The sequence below is a fragment of the Melopsittacus undulatus genome, chromosome 5 (genome assembly GCF_012275295.1).
Source record: "Melopsittacus undulatus isolate bMelUnd1 chromosome 5, bMelUnd1.mat.Z, whole genome shotgun sequence".
NCBI lineage: Eukaryota > Metazoa > Chordata > Aves > Psittaciformes > Psittaculidae > Melopsittacus > Melopsittacus undulatus.
The window spans coordinates 37228496-37249352 of record NC_047531.1 but is presented as its reverse complement, the minus strand read 5'-3'; the positions used below and the strand labels follow the sequence as shown (position 1 = coordinate 37249352).

The window sequence follows — 20857 nt, the reverse complement described above, 5'->3', positions numbered from 1 at the left end:
TTGTCACCAAGCAGACAACAGGCAGTATTAGAATACTTTCCTGCAAGTAGGTAATGGCACAGCAGAAAGTTTCTTCAATACAGATGTAACACACTGCTTAGAAGTTAAGCTACAAGACAAGAGTTACAGGAAGAGTTCCAGCTAAAAGCTTGCAAAAATATTTTGTACCAAGGGGACTGTCTCTTGACATCAAATGGCACACACTACTACATCTTACCTCCTAACAAAGGATTCAAAGGCTTGAATGCAGTACTCTCGTAGCTCATCATCATCTACATTACAAAACTTTACAACCAAAGGAATTATTTTCTCAAGATATTCACCTGGTAAGGGAAAAAAAGCACTAGTAAAGTAATTACTCTCACATAAAAACTTTTAAAATTAAAGATAATTTATGTATTTTTCTTACCTATTCTATGACCTGCTTGCCTACTAATAGCAGCAATACATTGTATATAGGTCCTAGTTGTTGACATGGAATCATTTTTAGACAGTTCTGTCAACAGATGTTCAATGAGGTCAACAAAAACCATATTGCCACAACTCATAACCAGGTGACCAAGAGCAATGATGGTTCTTTTCCTCACAGCAAGTCTGGGGCTCGTCAGCTGGGGGAGCAGACAGGTCAGAATTGAAGGATGGAAGTTAACAAGCAGTCCTCCTTGCCTTAAAACAGACAAAACACAAACTCAAACCAATTGAATCTAGATAACTTTGTTCATATATTTACAACAATTCCTTTAAATATTCCCATAACATCACACACAGATACCAATTAGACTTTACATTTAAGGTTTTGGAACTTTTTAAAAAATAAGTTTAAAACTACACTTGTCAGAAGATTAAATAGCAAACAATCAATGAACTTATCTTTAATACATTCATTTTTCTCTCCTCAATGAAGTTTCCCCTATATTAAAACATTACCCTATTATCTCCTATAACTTCAAGTAATTTAAATTTAACATTTGGAAAATTAAAGGTCAAGCTTTAAGGAGTATTTATCAGCATTTACCAGCATTTTGGAAGAGTGATGTTTACCTGCTTAGCATATCAGCCATAATATCCAGTGCCTCCAGTTGAACAGACACATCTTCCTGTTTGGCTATAGCACTAGTGAGACGTCCTGTTATCTTTTTGCAAACATTAGCTGCTAACGCAGAACCTGAAAGAACAAAACCTCAGCATTTTCATAATGAAAAAGCAACAGTTTTTAACATCAGAGTTGATGTTCATGACCATGGAAAGCAACCTCATCTCAACATTAAAAAAAATCTTCCCACCCAACAAAACAAGCTTGAACAGCCAGTTAGTTTGCTAATGTAACACCTACTATGCATTAGAGCTGAAAGACTACCTATGTACAAAAAATACTGAGAAGGAGGGCTTCTTAACTGTCTGGTTTATATACCTTAACGGGAAAGTACACTGCTCTTGGCAGGGCAAGCAATGGAAAGTGAAGGCCAAGACAAACCTAGAGCAGTAAGTGAAAGGGCTAAAAGTAAACATAAAGGAATAAACTACAGGCAGGGGGAAACACAGCAGTAGACAGAGCCACCTCTAAAGAACAGCTGTGTATCAAAGAGAAAAATCTTTGTCCAAGAAGCTACTTAAGTAATAAGTACCTGTAATACTGCTGAAACATTTGAGAAACGGGGGAAAAGTATACCCCAAGTAGTTTAAAATTCAAGCTAAAGTATCTTTAACACAACTCCAGAGTTTCCCCCATTCCCCAACTGTCTAACAGTGTCTGGAGTAGTTTTGACAAGAGAAGAAACTTGTGTCATGGTATCAGCTACCCAAAGGCTAGCACTCATCTTCATTTGTTTTAAAATTTTATCTTTTTTTTAAGAAACCTCGGTTTCTAAAACCTGCATTTCCAAACCCTTTTGAATCACTTCTCTATTCTCATTCCTATCTTATGTTATGATATCTGATTACTTGAATAAAAAAGTAATACCATTAACTGATGAGCTGTTCATCATTACTATCTCTTTTGAAGGAAAGACTGCCTTTATTTAGAACTGCAGGTAAGCATTTCAGTAATTTATCAGGCAATTGTTAGAAACACAGGGTACTTCCCAAAATACTTGCCAGAAACTGACACAAGAAAGAAGATCATGAAAGAAAAATACCCAAGTTATAATCAACTTTAAAGAATACTACCAATCAAAATGCAAGATGAGATTTAGCTATTACTACAGCCTAGAATTTTTCCACCAAGGCAATTATTAAAATAGGAGGCTTTTACACTCAATTTATTATACTGAAGTTCATATACTGCAAGTTTGGTTTTCATATTAATGCAATCCTTTAGTAAAAAAGTTTTCAAACGAGCAAATTCTGGAAATACAGAGAAGAAATATCTAAAAGGATATCTGTGCCATACATTTTTCCTCTGACAAATCAATTCCAATGTTAGATGAACCAAAGCCTCTTCACTGAAGGACCCAGCTTTTGCATTTTTTTGTTTTTAGTTAGTAATGAAATTATAAAACTAGGTAGTCTTGAGTACAAAATGCCTTACCACTGGAAGCTGGGGGAAGTTCTCCAATCACAGTTTTAAGGCCAATGCTTGAAATGTCACGTAATTGTTCTTTATCTGAAAGCATGTTTGTACAGAGGGTATCTACAATGGTCTCCACTTGATACTCCTTCACTTTACTCACCAAAGGGCCAAGGCTGTATAAACAGAAGAAAAGTATTAAATCTGCAACCTTAAATAAATAACCTCCATAAAATAACCTCCCTTATTTCATTTCAGTATTTTGCATTCAAGTCACAAACTTAAGGTTGGTTTCGGTTGTAATATAAAAGCATAATTTCAAAACCTGGAAACCCTGGGTTGAAACCTGCCTCCATAAGTTTCGTAACAAAATAGTGGTTTAGTACATGTTTTTAATCTAGTGGTGGAAACAGTTTTTGCATGACTGTCTTGCTTGAGTCTCAAACCAGGATCTCTCTTACTTCTCACTTAACACTAAGGTTTATAACAAAAGTTGCCTAGACAGAGGCATCATTTTATGTGCTTGACTTAGTGCCTGCTTAGCTCACAGACAAGCAATCTTCTTAATTGCTGCATCTTTATTCTACACAATACTTGGGTTCAATCTGATACAGACTCAGACTCATTCTGTACTTAAGAGTGCCTTCCTTAATAGAATGCAAACATAAAAACCAATGACATGGCATGCCCTCCTCCACACTGACACCCAGCACCACTATACATACAGCACACAGTAACATCTCCTCTTTCCTCTGAACTCTTGAGTTTTCAATCATTCCAACTGCTTTGAGCATCTTAATTTTGTATTACTTTGTCAAATGCTCCCATTTGTTCAAAACACTAAAACCACAGATGTCCCAGTAAAGTCTAGTTCATTACTAAGAAATACACCATCCTTTACCATAGTCTCAGCCCTATCACCAACATTCAGCATCCCTCTCCATTGTTACTGTTCTGTTCCAAAAGGGAAGTTCTGCAAAAAACATAACTTTATATTCTCTATTTCCTTCCATTCACCTATAAAAATCCTGCACAAAAACTGAGAACATATTCTTTCTCCTACTACACCTCTCTTGCTCGTAATTTGCTTACCTAGTTTCTCTGTATGTTTAAAACGCCCACCTTCAACACATCTCAGAAAGGGGAAATGAATTTCAAAATGCTTTAAATCACCAAATATTTTAATCTAATTCAACTCCCTCAAATATTCTACATTAACAATGCACACATCAAATCCTGAAAAAAGAAAAAAAAAAAGCTGTGCTATAGGCATTCCTACCACATTCCATCAAAAAAGTACTGTTAACCTGTGCATATAGTAATTCCTCTGAAAGACAGAGCTTCCTTTTTTGTAAGCTTCTGTCCTCTGTATATTGATCTTGCCAAATTATTCTCTCTTTAATTCTCTGTGGCAGCATCCATAATATCACCATGCAACCAAGAAAGCATGCTTACTAATGAGACATCAACATTAGACATAAGATGTCACATGAAGCTGAAGTTCTGCCAAGCTTAGGTTCTGCACTGACCCTGACAGAAGCAATGGCAGCAAGACAAGGAGCTGTGTGCAGCAGTCACATAGGAGTAAAAGCAATGGCTTGAAGCAAGAATGGAGACAGCAGTAGCAAGGACCATCTAAATGGGAAGTATAGCCCACAACAGAATTAACAGAACAACAGATTTAACTCCAGAAAACTATTTCTTTTCTGTTCTATCTGAATCAAAGGCATTTTGACTTGGTCTTGTGCACAGGCCATCTCCTAGTTGCTTTGCAGTTGCTCCAGATTTTCACCAAGGAAAACCTACAGCCTGACTTTCAACAGCACCTCAATGTTTTTCTTCCTGTGAAGCACACCTGAATTTATATACATCACCACCAAATTCAACTTCAGCCACAGCAACAAAGCACCAAAGACTTTCAACAGATTTTACATGTGTGTTTTCAGTGTGAACTTTAATGAGCAGTAAAGCACGAGGATTCCAAGTAAGCTCTTTGTACCAAAATGAATGGTTAAAAGTTTGAGGAGTGGAGAAACATCTGCAGATTTTTTATTTTTGTTTTAGGAAGCATTTTTCAAAAGATTAAGTTTTGCTGCTGTTTTTGTGAAAATCAGGGCTTAATGTGCAGTAGAGAAGTCAAAGCAAGCTCATGCAACAGCTCCATCAGACTTGTGCCATGAGGGTAGACAGTGTTAAAGTGGTTTCAAGTGCTGATCTTGGGGGTGTTAGTTGATGAGAAAATAAACATGAGCCAGCAGTGTGCACTCACAGCCCAGAAAGCCAACCACATCCTGGGCTGCATCAAAAGGAGGAGGTTGAAGGAGGTGATCCTGCCCCTCTGCTCTTGTGAGGCCTCACCTGGAGTACTGTGTGCAGTCTGGTGTCCTCAACATAAAAAGGACATGGAACTGTTAGAACAAGTCCAGAGGAGGGCCACGAGGATAATCAGGGGCTGGAGCACCTCCCGTATGAAGACAGGCTGAGAAAATTGGGGCTGTTCAGCCTGGAGAAGGTTTCATGGAGACATCAAAGCAGCCTTCCAGTATCTGAAGGGGACTACAAGGATGCTGGGGAGGGACTATTCATGAGGGACTGTAGTGATAAGCCAAGAGGTAACGGGTTAAAACTTAAACACAGGAACTTTAAATTGGATATAAGGAAGGAATTTTTTACTGTAAGGGTGGGTGAGGCACTGGAATGGGCTGCCCAGAGAAGATGTGAATGCTCCATCTGTGGCAGTGTTCAAGTTGGACAGAGCCTTAGGTGACATGCTTTAGTAGGAGGTGTCCCTGTAGGGGGGTTGGAACTAGATGATCTTAAGATCCTTTCCAATCCTAACTATTCTATGATTCCACTGCAGCTGACAGAGCCATGCATTACACAACCAAAATCATGGATGTTTCTGTGACTTACAAGGGAGGGTACAAATTTTGTGTCTGTCCTCTAACATTGTGCACAATGTACACAGACAAGCTCTTTTTAAATCAGAGCTATAAAACTGAAGTATGTGAAAATCAATGTATGAACAAATGTGAAGAAAGGAGCATCTTAAAGCCAATTACCAACTAATTATATTAGGACTACATTACAATGTAATGCCTCCATAGAAGCTTCATGTTTTTCCACACTGAATGTTAATGCTCTATCTGCTTTTCATTAAAGTTGATTCTAGTAAAGCTGAGACTAAAATGATGTCTATAGGGTTAGTAAATACTAATTTTTGAGAGTCAAAGTCAAACTGAAACCCTAGAGGAAAAGGAATGAACCATCCTGTTATCAAAACAAGACTAAGATCAAGAAAGCAAAAGTTTAAATTTTCAAAACCACGCCATTACTCACTACAAGTATGCCAGACTTTTGACACTGCAATGTTTTAAGCACCATATGGTTACAACCTTTTTTAAGGCATGAGAAGTATGGAGAAGTTTAACATGCAGATGATGAAACTCATTGTAAAACAGATTAACATAATAACAAACCAACTTTCAACTAGAAGTATTTGCCTAGTTTAACTCCTTGTTTAGCACAAAGGGAATATGGTGACCAGAGTTCCATGCTTTGGGAAAAGAAATTGAACAGCTGTAACATATTTGTTTGCACCTAAGTTTTCCCTGATGTGAAACAAATAGTAATTACCAAACTTTTTAAACAGTTTGGCCACAGGTGAGTTTGACACACAAGGGTATTTTTTTCCCTCCTCTCCAAAAGTAGCCTTTCAAAACATTTTACAAAAACAAAACAAAAGCTGAAGACACTTGAGAAAAGTTAGGGAAAAAAATTCCAACTCTGTACATTTGATTGTACAATGTAATAACAAAGCTGCTAGATTGTGCTACAGAGCTAAACCCTGATTAGCAGTTCTAGCAAAACTATTAAATTCATTACACCACATTTTAATTGCAGCAGATTACTGGAAAGAAATATCTGAATGTGAAACACTTCATGAAGTACTTCCTTTCAGACTTCAGTAATTACGGTGGGGAAAAATTGTTATGTTTTTATTTCATGTAATTTTGAAAATTATTCTGAATTAAGAGCAACTTTCACATTTAAAAAAAGCATGGACATTAAGTCAACTAAATACAACTGGGGGGGGAAGGGCGGAAGGAAGTCATCTAGATGCAACCAGAAATCTGTCCAAGCTATCAAGTCACTGAGCTCTGAATGAAGACTATTATTCTGAAAGTAGATAGTCCAAATCCAAATTAAGTTACACCACTCAAGCAAGGAAGTACTGAAGTAACTTTACACTTGGTACTTAAATCATCTAATTCCCACATTATTGTATTACAGAAACCCACAAGTGTTTTAAGACAGAAAAATTACTCAAGTCTTTACAGTCTAAAGGAGGGTTCCTTTCTTAATTTATATGCATTGAGACTCAAGCATACAATGTACAAGATGACAAGCGAAACAGCTTTTCTTGGTTTACTGCAAATTGCTCTGGAGTTTAAGTCTAAATCTCCAAGAACACAGCTGGACCCTAGGTCCGCTACGACCTAATAAAGCTGTCAGCCAGGCAGCTGCAAAGGAACACACAGGTCACAGATCACTATGCAGAAGGAAAGGCTCAAGGCTATGGCATTCAAAATAAAGGCACTGAGGTTAGTTTAGGAGCTTAGTGCATTTACCTAGAACTACAACAAGACAAACCCCACGTTTACTACCTCGCTGGTACAGCTGGGGGAAAATATATAAAAAAAAAAAGAAAGACAAATTCCTGCATTGCTTTAGTAGGAAACATTTGAGGATGCAGAGCTTAATACCAAAGTGCTGTTAACACGGAATGTTATCATGTATTAATTTTACTTGTTGACCTATACACACTTTGTATTATTTCACGATTCTTTTATTGTGACTTGGCTTCTTGGACCATACCAAATTAACTTCTGAATGTGCAGTCAAACTTGACATAGAATTTGTTCATTTTGAACAAGTCACTTTTGCAACTCCCACTTCTGGTCAGAGCAATTGTCATTTTGAGCATGCATGGGGAAAAAGAGAGGAACACTCTGGTTAAATACAGTTTAGAAGCACCTACAGTGTTAAATCCAAACCCACATTCCAAATTCCTCTGAAGCTTGGTCTTCAGTCTCAGCATCAAGCTTTCCATGCCTCCTGCTACAAAGGCTCCCACACACACCAGAGCTCCCTACACCTTTGCGTCCTGCCTGAATAGTGCTCTCAGTCATTCCAAAACCATCCCTCTCCACCATACAGCTCACACCACAGGACAGCTGTAGACACTCAAAAATCATTGTTTCACCCAATATGTTCAACCACATTTTCCGCTCCTGAAAAAAAAAAAACAAAAACAAAAAACTCTTCCAACAACTCAAACTGAACCATCACACACAGCTGTTGGAGGGAGCTACACTGGAGGAATAGGCTCACATCCAGAAGAGACTACAAGACAATTCCAGATGGTCTCAAAGGGCTGAGATCTATGGCCTTCACTCTTAGGCAGCTAGTACACATAGCTCTACCATAGACAAAACCAAAATACATCTTCCATCTCAAAACCTGTTGTATGCAGCCCACTGCTGCTACCCTTTCTTTCCAGGTCAAAGAACCCACAGTAACAAGACCTAATTATAATTTAAAAATGCCCAACAAAGACAAAAGGCAACAAGCAAGGAGCACAAATGGGAGGAGGGCACAGACAAAGATTTATCTATCATATAAAACAAGCCCTTGTTTCAACTGTCACTAAGTGTGACTTAAGAGTATGATAGTAACCAATGTAAAATTCAAAGTTTTGGCATCAATGGTCTGTCATCATGTCAGACAAACTTAGGAGCTTCTTTTTCAATGGCTATGCTCGTAACGCCTTACCCCCATGAACTCAGAGCAGGGTTTGCACTTGAGGTACAGCATTTAAGATTAACACCCTGAAATATGCAATTCCCAAGACAATCACACCTACCACTTTCCATGTCTTTCTTCACAAACTGTAACCTGCTTGGTTTCCTTCTCTCCTTACCCACTCTGCATGTGTAGTAAAACCAGCTGAAAAATACTGTCAATTTGGAAATTTAAAGGAGGGAAAAAAATATAAAGGCATCAAAGGCAACACATTTATCAAAACCATGCACTGAACTATGGCTTGCAACTAATTCAGTTCTGTTAATACACAAAACTTGGAACTAGCTTAACATACTCAAACTAGGCCACAGACACCTGAAATTGATGCATTACAATTACCCCAGTGCCACAGGTTTAGGAAGATTGCAATTTACTCATTTTGTGGAGTGTTTTATGGAGATACACAGATATCTTAAAAATATACACACAAAAAATATTTGGGGCAACATTTCTAAAAGATAGAGCTTACAGATGATCAAGAGAACTGTTAAAGGAGCTACTGACTGGTATCTGATAAAAAGGCATAAAAAGAAGCCTTTTAAGCATACAGAAATGAAGATGTAATGGAACTCACTTCAGATAGTATACCTACTCCTGCAGAAACTAACAGCCCTGACAGAGTACCCTTTGTTAAAAGCAGCCAAATCTCAGGCCCTAACCTGAAACTGATGTTTAATTTAAGAAAAAAGTACTGGAATCTTCAGATTCTATCAAATCATCTCCATAGCTATTAAATCCCTGAGAGCAGGGATTTAGAGGACCATATCCACAATCTAATCTGGTTATTTTATTGCTTCAATCATGGTAAATTAATATTGCAATCTTATTAAAATAATTTCTGATGAATGATATTGGTAAAGATTTTTTTCTTCCAGCAGATAAATTCCAGATTTATGCACATGCATTTGCCAACACACAAATTACTGCAAGCACTATCTCCAGACTCAAATACATTTAGCCATCCCTGACTGCACTCCTGAAAGCTGAAACACTTTCTCCAGTAGCTCAAAAAGCTCAAAGCTTTCTCCACAACTTCATTTCATTCTCTAGCAAAGGTTTCCCTCGACAGTATTTCATTGATGCATCACTAGTTTATCTTCAAATACACACTACCGTCAGTCAGTGGCTGCTCACAGCGGTGTTGCACTCATCTATCCTTGGTGCACAGTAAAATCAGTTACAAGCATCGCAAGCATAAATCACCTAGAACAGAAACAGTCACAATTCCAAGCTATGAGGACCATTCAGAGTGGTCCAAAGAAATACCATGTGTTTCAGTCAACAGACTACAGGATACAAAGGCGCAAATGCAGAATCTGTAGAAACTACTTCACATCTGTAATGCTGCAGGCTCCAGAAACAGCACTGTAAATAGAAACACCAGGAAGCAGGAACAAGCACCTGTACAATTATGGAAGTGTATTCATATAAAACTGAGTGACAGTACCCATTTAAAAATATGGCAAGCCTTCATAGTAGCAATCCTGAAAGTCTGCTTCTGATCAGTAGTGTGCAAGTTTGATACCTGGTTGGTGAGATTACAGGTGGCAACGTCATTCCTCCTTTCACTGCTTGAAATATCACGTCTTCTGCTTTTTGCAGTTTGAAATGACTGCTGCAGCTATATGAAAATGCATCTTCTGCATCCTAGAGACTTGCAGCTGATGGCGTCCTTTTATACATCAGCTTTGACAGATGAGAAGCAGATCCCCACCAAAAAACAGTTCCATAAGTGAAAATATCCGAAATGATGGTAAGGCCTTTTTTTAAACCTGAGCTATTGAACAAATACAAAATGCTTCTGATTTAAATGCTTCTTTTCCAAATGTAACCTATAAGTAACTAATATAATCACAGCAAAGGCTGGTCAGTTAGATCTATCTCAAGTATAGAAAACGCCTTTTTGCTTATGTTTTAAGGACGACCAAACCCCTGAAATTACTAAGTCATTCACACAAACACTTGAAATTAGTTTCTAGAAAGCATTAAACGAGATTTTAACTGAATAAGTGTCTTCAGCCCTATCAATTCAGCCTATTAGGTCAATAAAACTGACTTACCAGTTATGAAGCACATTTTTTTAAAAAATTGCCTCAAGCTTTTCTGGCCTTTAAAAGCAGCAGATATCACCTACAGACCTTATTATTAGTTCCAGATTACAAACTAAGCTTTTAAGTGGAAAATGAAGTGTGACTTTCTTTTATAAAATCAATTCGGAATACAAAGCTTTTGCATTTATGCATGTGTTTTATGCATTTGAAGGCAGTTTCAGGTACTATTTTAAGTGGTCTTTGATCTTTTCCCTTTCTCTAGCCATTAATTTGTGTCCAGTTTCTCTCAAGGCTGCCTGTGCAAATAAGCAGCAACTACAACAAACTGCCTCCTTTAAGTTACATACAGTTGAAAAAAAAGAAGTGTTCGTAGGGTAGCTTCTTAGGAAGAGGGACATCAACTCCTGATCAATTATAGCCTCAAACTGGCATATTTTCATTGCTATCAAATAAGCACATCTACTTACAGGGAAGAGTTAAAATTCATAAATGGAAAAAAATATTATTGATTCAAATCGCCAGTATAGCATGATGTGCAGCAGTGTATTACCACAGAATCCAAAATGCTTTAAAGCTGCTGAACCGGATCAGCCACACAACAACCAATGCATGCATCATCCTGCTCATACTAATGACTCACACAGCATCAAGCACAGTTCACTATATTGAACTACTGCCCAGAGAAGTCACACTGACAAATGCAGAGAAACTATAGCATCGCAAGGGAGGAAACACTGAAAGTATTTCGATCCCTCTTTTTTCTTATATGTATTTATATGTGTGCTTGTTTTGGTTTTTACAGGTTTCAGGAAGCAGTTCAGTGTGAAGAAATAAAATCTTTCAGTACAGGTTTAAATGCCAGAATTACAAACCATAGATAACTGCTTAAAACAAGAAGCAGCTCATCATTAAACTACAACACTGAACATATGAAATAACGAATGTGTACTTTTGACCAACAGAACATTTTGCCCAACATTAGCAGCACTGAATAAACCATCCATCCAACACAATACCTATGCTTAGACAAACCAAACTGATTGTCTAATCCAAATGCACATAATCTTGCATAGAGATACAGGCAGCATTACTACTACTGCAGTAAGGTGCACAGGATACCATGGCTACATTAACAGCCTTAAACTAAGAATATGCCGTAAGAACATCCAATAGCATTTTCTACGTTGGCTGACTACAAACAAGCCTATGACTATCAGATGTTGACAAGAAGAATACATTTAAAATGTTACATGCTCCTAATAAAAACAAGGTGAACAACCTGCAGTTACTGACCTAGTTTGCATCTACTGCCTGCAATAACAGAAGCTTGACAAACATACTCGCTTCCCTTTTGTAGGCTCCAACTTAGAGCAGGTTAAGAGTTTTACTCCAAGAGCACAAAGGCAGCTCATTAGTTTTCTTTATTCAGAAATGAACTGCACAATCACCTTGCAAGGTAGCTACCCAAATATCCATGAACTCTCAACCTGATTTCTGCTAACGTGTTTTATCCTGTCCAAAACAGTGTAATACAACTGAAAGAATCAGAACAAAATCATTAGTGTGCTTTGAAGAGATAATAAGAAACAAGTTCAGCAGCACTTTAACCAATAGAACCCTTCCTACACAAATGTGAAAGCAAGCAGTGGATATAGCAAAACCAGAACACTATTTACTTGTCGCTACGCTTCCCTAAAAATAAATGGTGCTTTAAGGCTGCTCTGAATTATTTTAAATCTGGTCTGTTCAGTTACCTCACAACTCAAACCCTGAAAGAGTGATCATCCCACAGGACGTTCTTATCTGCTAAAGGAGTGATCGATACCTTTGCATTCAGTGTTTCCATTGATCTACCTGTAGTGGAATCTCTCCTAACAAGCCACAAATCTTTCCTGCCTTCCCCAAGGAAAAATCTGTCTCAAATACAGACTGAAAGGTACACAGGGTTGTCTTAAATCCCTTTTCTGTGAGAGAGGGAATTCATACCTACTTAAATGGGTCATCAAGTATCAGTTTGATGAAAGGGCCTGCTGACAGTGTCTAAAGTTCACCAGAGCATTTAAACTAAAAGATATCTAAATGCAGTTTATGCTTTTCTCAGCTGAAAGTGCCAATAAATTTGTCACAGAAATAAACAAGAATGACAGCACAAAATATTCTAAAAAAAAAAAAAAGTCAAGAAAAACATGCTGGCTGAATTTAATTTCTCAACAAAGCTAGTTTACACTCAGTATTGTATTAGATGAAAGAGTTCAGATCAGCTTGAACCACCTTAGAAAAACTACAGCTTAATAATAGTGTTCAACCTCTCCCATCATCCTTCACCCCACTGTTTCTACTAGTGTTCATCTGATTGCAGGAGGAGAGCATTAAGCCAGAGGAAAACTAAGTCCTCAAACCAGTCTACAACAAAATCAGGCAACAGCACAAGAAAAGGGACAAAAGTTGAGAACAGCAAAGCAGCATTAGCTCAGACTAGCTTAAAACTGTCATGGAACAATACCATGAGTATAAGCTGCCTTAATAACAGAAAGCTCTTCCAAGGTGGTTTTTATTTTGTCCTCAAAGCATATCTGGAAGTGATTGGGATGCAAAAGAAAACTTAATAGGTTCAAGAATGTACACATTCTAGATGAATGCTTACAATTTACCTGAAAACTTTTCCATCATGTTTCTTGTCCCATTGCAGTAAATTTAACACTGCTCTTAAGCATTATTTGGAGTTCTCAGAAAGACTCCAAACTTGTACTGCATGTATGCTGCAATGAAACTCTTATACAAAATGCTATTTCACATAAAGACAATTCTAAGCCTGAGCCAAGTTTCATAATAATCTACTCTTCTGAGCAACCTGTTTCAAAGCCATAGAACTTAAGCTGTACCATTAGGAACTTGGACATTGCAGAAGTTTGAATTAAAAAGAAACATGCCATTTGTATTATTTGTTTATAAAAGGGAAGACACGTTTTAACAACTCCACAACCCTGATAAGAGCAGTGAAAAAGTAGTAACAATTACATTACTATACTGCTAAGATTAAGCTTTGGCTTGAAACACGCTATTCCTTAACTTGTGTCTCTGTACAAGATATTGGTTACCATCACTTAATATATTCAGAAGCTGAGGCAAACATAGATCCTAAGTACATAAGCAGATGTACACACAGACTTTAATTTTCTGCTTTGATAGTCTGACAGAGCAAACTGTAAAGAATAACAAGCTGAAACAAAATAACTCAGCTAGTCACAGTGAAACTGCTCTTCAAGGCTGTCCAAAGCTCTTGCACAGCAAGTTCACTTCAATTCATGCAACATGAGTAGATGGAGTATTTTAGAAAATCTGAGCTCATGGAACAAGAACGAACCATTCTCAGCAAACACTAGAAGCTTCTTAAAAGAGAAGGCCCCCTTGAAGGGCACAAAAAGTCAGAAGGGCCAAGAACAAAAAGTACGTCATGATAAACACAGCACCTCTTCAAAGGGTGCTCTGCAAAAGCTACACCAGATGTACAATTAAAATGAGGAAGAGGGTAGTGAAGCAACAGAAGCCTCTCAAATGCAAGTAACTGCAGCCTGACTCCAAAAAGCATTTACAGTTTCTGCAAAGTACAATCAACCATTAACACCATATTCTGAATATTAGTGAAGAGCCAACTTCCACATTTGATAACCAAGGCTGTATATTTACCATTTTATATTTTTAATCTCTGCTTGACAACTACTCAAATACATCTACCTATTCACAGTCAAATACCAATGTGGCAACCACCAGTGAATTATAACCTTTTCAAATCTATTTAGCATTCAAGAATTATCACCAAAAAACAAGCATGTCATTCAAACACTTCCAGCAAGGACTACATGTACTATGCCACCTGAAACTCCAAATGTTAATCCGCAGTGTCAACAAAACCAGTCCTGTAAAAACTACAATTAAGACAGGAAGCCTACAGGTATAATGGGTCCTTTGTGGACATCAATTTCACAATTTTTTTGTGTGGCAGTGGTCCTGGAGTTCTTCAAAAATGCTTTATGTTGTTCAGTCATTAAACAATTCCTTATACCACAGAACAAGAATACTTACCATTTCACAGCTAAGTTTTGCACCTCACCATTTTTATCTTCCAGTAATTTCAAAATCATCTTCACCACCTTTCTTTCACTGTCATCATCCAGCTTGATAGAATCTTTCTGCAGTTCTGTCATTAAGTCATTAGTAGCCATAAACCTGACAAAAGATAGATAATTATTATTAGAAGGATACAGGTTATTCACAGTGCTCAGCATTCAAGATTCTCAGTTTCTACCATGTTCTATCACATAAATAATATTTAACACTGGATTACTGTTAGCTGTTTTGAGCATTTCTTTTAGTTATAGGAAAAAAAAAATGAAAAAAATCATATTTGAAAAAGAAAATAAATTTTAGTTGGGTCATCAACCCTCCCTGATGAGAACTGCCGCACATTTTAATTCCACTATTTCCATTATATTCTAAATGATCTTTATAAATTTAAACTCACACTTTTTTGGATTTTAAGTAGTTCTTTCATGAGCTATGCTGATGTTTTAAAAAATGGGCTTTTTAAAAACCTTTTTATAAAAATAATTACCTGAGTTTATTTTAAGCCAAATTTTAAGCAAGAAGAAAAATACAGAATATTTTTCAAACCTTCTCTCATAAAATTCACAAAAAAACAAACAACAGAGAAATAAAAGCAAAGCTACAATGAGTGTGTTTTTCATTTTCTTGCCCTGTACAGACTAGTTTGTTTATAGTCCAGACAACAGCAATCATGCTTATCCAACCCTCAATCCAGGGTGCCACATTAAAGACCAGGATTAATTCTTAAGAGATCAAGCAAATAAAATTATCTTTCATATCCACTGATATTCTATTCAGTAACAGTCACATCCCCCAATACAAGAACATACTGAGAAATGACTTTCCAAAAATATTGCTTTTACAACTTTTGTTTCTCTTCCTTCTAAAGTCTGTTTTCCAATCTGTTCTTTTGTAAGTGCCCTCTCTTCTCAGAGGAAATAATACAGATGTATCACTCAATTACGAATCCCATGGGCTTCAGTACCGGTCCCAACCCGCATTCAAAGCCCCAGACAAAAATGGTTTGTAATTAAACAGTTTAGGCTGACATTTGGGCTTCAGGCACAGAAGCCTCAGGCAGACATCACTTGAGCTCAGGTCATACTTGGAAGGTTATCTCTATAGCCTGACATGCTAGATACTTCTTTTTTTACTGAAAATGAAAGCTAAGCCTCTGCATAATCTTAAATGCATCACAAATACCAGATGTCTGTCCTCACATAATGGACCTCAACTTGTCCTGTCTTTTAATACAGTAATTCCAGGCTAATAGTCTCAAGGTGTTTCTAAGATAAGACCTCACTCATTTTTCATTCCCTCCAACACACCCACCGAAGCAACCCTGTAATCTGACAGGAACCAGATGTGTGCATAAGTAGATGATGAATGCAAATGGCATCAGCTTTTAAGCACAACAGGGAAAAAGCTTCTTGGTAAGTAAAGGTAAGGAACAGATAGAATGGGAAATAAGGATATACATGAAAACATCCAATAGCAGAAAATTCAAAAACTGTCTCCTCGTTACTGTTATGTTTACATCCTTCTCTTAAATAGTCTTAATAGCTTCCCCTCACTTCCTTGGTCAACAGTTCCCATTTCCTAGTCTTACAAGTTCACATGCACTAATCACCTAATTGTCACAAGTTCCTAAACTGAGCAAAGCTTGTGGATCCTCAGCGCATTTGCAGCTTCTGCACTCAACTACAACTGAAGACTCCTCCTGGCAGACTCCTCTTAAAATAAATCCAATTCCTTCCCAACACTGAGGGGAGGCTTGGCAATTTTAAAGTAGCTGGTATGTAGAAACATGGTTTTGAGTAGTTTAGATGTGGCCTTTAGTCATGGCTGCTTCCTCCTCAAGCACATCTAACTTCACCGGGTGCAAAGTAGCAGCACGTAAGCAGCTCCTCATACCTTGTATTCAGAGTAGTCATTCTCCTCCTCCCACAGCCACACAGTAAACTGCCACCTTATGTTACTGCCCATTTTACAGTCCGAGTTTCTGGATACTACAAACATTTGCATCAGACAAGTCAGTTTAGTGAAAAAGGAGAGGACTAAATTCTATGGTAAAGTGGTTACTTGAACTGTAGGTTATACTCAGCTCCTTGGTATCAAGAAGTTAACTACAACCTCCCTCTTCAAATATACCTTAGAAAAATGCACTAAATACTATTTTATCAATTATGCAAATACATGATACACAAAGTTTCATAAAATCTGTTACTGCTTAACAGCCAGTTTGTTAAGGTCTATTGTCACCCATTTCCATGGCTTGTAAAGACAGATTTTAATCTACACTAGGAATTTTTGTTTGGTTTCTTGTTTGTTTTGTTTTTCTCTCGTTGGTTGTTTTTGTTTGGGTTTCTTTAAATATTTGAGAATGCCAAAGTTGTTCAAGTCTCCTAGAACAGGTAATTCCTAAAGTGTACTCTACACAACTACAAAGCAAGTTTTAACTATATGTAGCTGGGGAAAAAAGTGCTTGCTACAACCGCATTTGACAGGTGTAACCTACCTTTTTATGCAGAAAGCTTTATACTCAAAGTCAGAATTTAGCTGGTATCCATTAGAATTTTTTTCTAAGTCATGCTCCCCAGAAGTACAAAACAGAAAGCTCACTTAATCACAGAAACAAATTAGTATGATGAAAGAAATCTTCAGTAATGTACAGAGGAAAAATGTTTGCATTTATTTTTAGTACAATTTAAGTAAATCAGGAAATTCTGGTTTGCCTCTTTTTATACTAACCAAATTGTTTTTCTACTTCCAAACTTTCTAGCTTAAACTTCCCAGGTAATATCAAGCTACTAAAATATGACAGAAATCAACATAAATCCCCATAAATTTATTACACATGTCCAGTGCTACAACAGTTTGTCAAAAGCAAACAAGATTATTCAAAGTCCAACTCTATGGTTATTTAATCTTCACCTCTGTTTTCCTTTAGATCTTAATATATTAACAAGAGAACTGTTTGGATGCCCATGTGTTTTTTAACTGTAAATTAAGCACTTTAATGCTGCAGCAAAGCAGCAAAACATCAGTGTATTTTATGCGTTTTCCCTGTCTGAATTCATATACCCTCTTTGACAAATAAAGGCTTCAAATGGGAATTTCTGGTTGCACACAACACAAACAAATGTAATTATTTTTAATTTAATATTTTGCTACAACTATTGTGTATTACCTCTGCTGGGTTTTAATAACTTACTTACACCATTTCATTTTTTGATACTTAATACTTTATGATCCTTGCATTTTATCTGCTATTAATTTATTGCAAAGCAAGCAAATGCTCAATAAGAAGTAGTACTCCTACGATGGAACCTCAAAATTAGATATACCAGTTCTGTCCCCTTAAGACTCAACTGGACTTCCCTCTCTGGACGCAAAGACTTTGAGAGGCAACACCAAATTATGTGGGTAGCACAAAACCCCTCTATCTACAACATGCAGCATCCAGGAAGCACGTGAGTTCAAGATGATGTTCAAGCCTGCTGTGCTGGGTGGCCTCCCCTGCTCCTGTTTGCAGAGTCACAGGGTCCGTATTTTTTAAGGTTGGGAAGGGACCCTGGGAGGTCATCTCACCCAATCTCTGCTGCTCAAAGGGGGATCAGCCACAGCAGGCTGCTCAGGGCTTTGTCCATTCGGCTTCTGAGCGTCTGCGAGGCCAAAAAAATCAAACGCTAACTTCCTCCCCTCACCTATCCCCAAGCAGTTCTGCAAACCCGACGACCACTTTGCTCCTCACGACTACCTAGGACACCTGCCCACGAGGCGTGGAGGCCGCGGCTTTTCGGGCACTGCTGTGTCCCGTCCTTCACTAGCAACGAGAAGAGGCCCTGCCTCCCAGGAACTTACTTCCCGGGGTAGTTGCAGATTCGCGCCCTGCCCTGCAGAGGCGGCCATGGGAGGGGATCCCTCTCCACGCAGGGTGGTACCGAGGCAAGCAAGGCCCGGTCTGGCGGCACCGGGCCCTGAGAGCCGTGGCGCCTGGCCCGGCGCCGGCGAGGAGACGGCCGTGGGGGCAGGGAGGCGTGGGGCCTGCGGGCACGCAGGGGCCAGGCGGGCGGTGGAGGGCGCGGCGGGGGAGCGGCGGCGGCGAGCCCCACCTGAAGTCCTTGTCGCTGGATGTCATTTTCTCCAGCAGGTTGGAGATGTGGTACGAGGCGCTCGCCATGTTGACGGGCCCGGCCGGGAGGGAGAGGAGAAGAGAAGAAGGCGGCAGCGTCTTCCCGGCCTCACCGGCTCCACTTCGCCCGCTGCTGTGGACGGCGCACGGCGGGCCGGGGCCGGAGCCGGTGGAGGGGGCGAGGGCGGCGGAGAAAGGCGGGCACTCCGCCGCCTCCTGCGGCTGCGGCTGACACGGCGGGAGGGGCAGGCGGGCGGGGAGCCACTAACGCTCGGCGCCGGGTCAAAGGTCGAGGAAGGGGCCCCCTTGAGCTGTCAGCACCTCTGATTGGCTCTGCTAGTGGGAGGGAGGTGCCGTCGGCGGTGTGACGCCAGAGCGTACGTGGCGCAGAGCGTGCGCGGGAAGTTTAGGCCGCCGTGGAAGGGTGGCGGGAGGGGGGCATGTGGCGGCTGGAGGCGCTGGGAAGGCCGGGGAGGACTACGCTTCCCGGCATGCATCCTGCCCATGGCGCACCAGCGGCTATCGGCGGTGCACGCCGGGACGTGTAGTTCAGGGGGACGGCGCGTTGCTCGCCGGGATGCGGAGCCTCGTTGTAGAGACCGGCTGAAGGGGTTGCAGCTGGGGTGGCGGTTGTGGGGGTTCCTCAGGTCTCACCTTGAGCAGGAATCTACTGAAACGTGGTTGTTAGTGCACTTAACCTCAGACCTAGGCTCTGGCCACGTTAAAAGGATTCACCAACGCTCTGACTGCTTGTCAGTGTCCTGAGTGGGTGGGCACCAGATGTGGTGATTTTTGTACTACGGCAGTTACAAACCAGGGGCATACTACGGTGTTAACAGAAGCTGCAGCTTCAGTTCCAGGCCTTCTCATACGTATGCTGCTACCATAGCTGAGAAATGTTTGATGGAAGCCAGTAGTGGGGATGTGAAAATCAAATTTCTTGGTTAAAAAAAAAAAAAACAGGCTCCGGTTCGGCTGCAGTTTGCAGAAGACAGACTGAAAATCTGATGTGAACGCTTTCGGAGCCTTGGAAGCCAAAGAACATATTTCAGATATTTTTGTCTTTAATTTTGGTTTGGTTTGGTTTTTTTTCCATACCTCATTCATGTCAATTTTCTTACATTTCTGAGCCTAACCTGTGATCTGTTTGTGCATCAGTGCATGATACAGAGCAGTGGGAGAACTGAGGTAATAATTTCCATACTAGATCATCCTTAATGTTCATGTTAAAATACAAGAATGTTAAATAGCCTTAATCCCTCTCAGTTACGCATGTGTACAGCAAAAATAAAGACAATCTTTTACATCACTTAATGTGTATTAAAAAGAAAAAAGGACTGAAATATTGTTTTAAATAGGCATTTATTACATGCATCTTGCAGGCAGTCTTGCACAGCAGCTGGTTGAAAGAATGTGCTCTACTCGGTGGAGAGAAGTTGTTGTCACTGCCATGGCCTGTCACCCAGGCACAGTGTTCAAGCTCGTATTTGGCAAGATAGTCATATTGCTAATCGTCTTTGTTGGAGAGAGAGCTTAATACGTACTGGTCTCATTCCCCAGAGCAGCTTGGTCATAGGTTAGCACTGTGCAGGGAAATAGTGGCCGGGGTAAGAAAGTGTGCAGCATGATGTTGGATTAGTAGCATTGTGGTGAAGCATGATGTAGGGATAGAGTAAGGAAAATGCAAGTAGTCAGGAGGGGGGTGGGTATCCTGAGGAGATGCAGGGGAACTTCAGTATAGGTAGAGGAACTACAGTGAGGGGAAGCACTCAGGAGAGCTGACTGATTTTCAAATAGGCCATGCACTCCTTTGGTTTGCGAATACTTAAAAGTTCCCTTTAGAGAGCGAATGTCTTTACTTCATTTTGCTTGAATGCCTGTGTTGGATATTCAGCAAAGCCAGCTGGAACAATACACATGAAGATGGATTCAGCCTTGACTTGGTTGTGACAGCTGAAAATGGCTTATGGCATCTGAATTGTGGTGGTATTATACTGCACACACAAAAACAATGTAGCTGCTCTTTGAAGTACTGAGACATAAAGAGTTGAAGTACAAACATTTGGCACATTGATTCATATTTTGCCGTGTGAACATTAGTGCTATTCTAAATCATTTCAGTGACCATGACTTTTGCATATGTTACATTTCCCAGGAACAATTTGTTTCTGAGATGTCAGTGTCACATTATCACAT

At 39.4% G+C, this 20857-nt stretch overlaps 1 protein-coding gene across 1 annotated transcript in view; it reads right to left on the bottom strand.

Moving 5' to 3' along the window:
• CAND1 (cullin associated and neddylation dissociated 1) overlaps positions 1 to 18908 on the bottom strand; it is a 28125-nt gene extending 9217 nt beyond the window's left edge. Inside the window, exons 1-6 of the mRNA XM_005142587.4 lie at positions 18642 to 18908; positions 14506 to 14649; positions 2528 to 2682; positions 1042 to 1165; positions 410 to 666; positions 218 to 323 (exon numbers count right to left, since the gene is read on the bottom strand). Coding sequence (XP_005142644.1) covers positions 218 to 323; positions 410 to 666; positions 1042 to 1165; positions 2528 to 2682; positions 14506 to 14649; positions 18642 to 18709 — 854 coding nt within the window. The 5' untranslated portion in view covers positions 18710 to 18908. The remainder of the gene's footprint in view (positions 1 to 217; positions 324 to 409; positions 667 to 1041; positions 1166 to 2527; positions 2683 to 14505; positions 14650 to 18641) is intronic.
• Positions 18909 to 20857: the final 1949 nt, after the last annotated feature.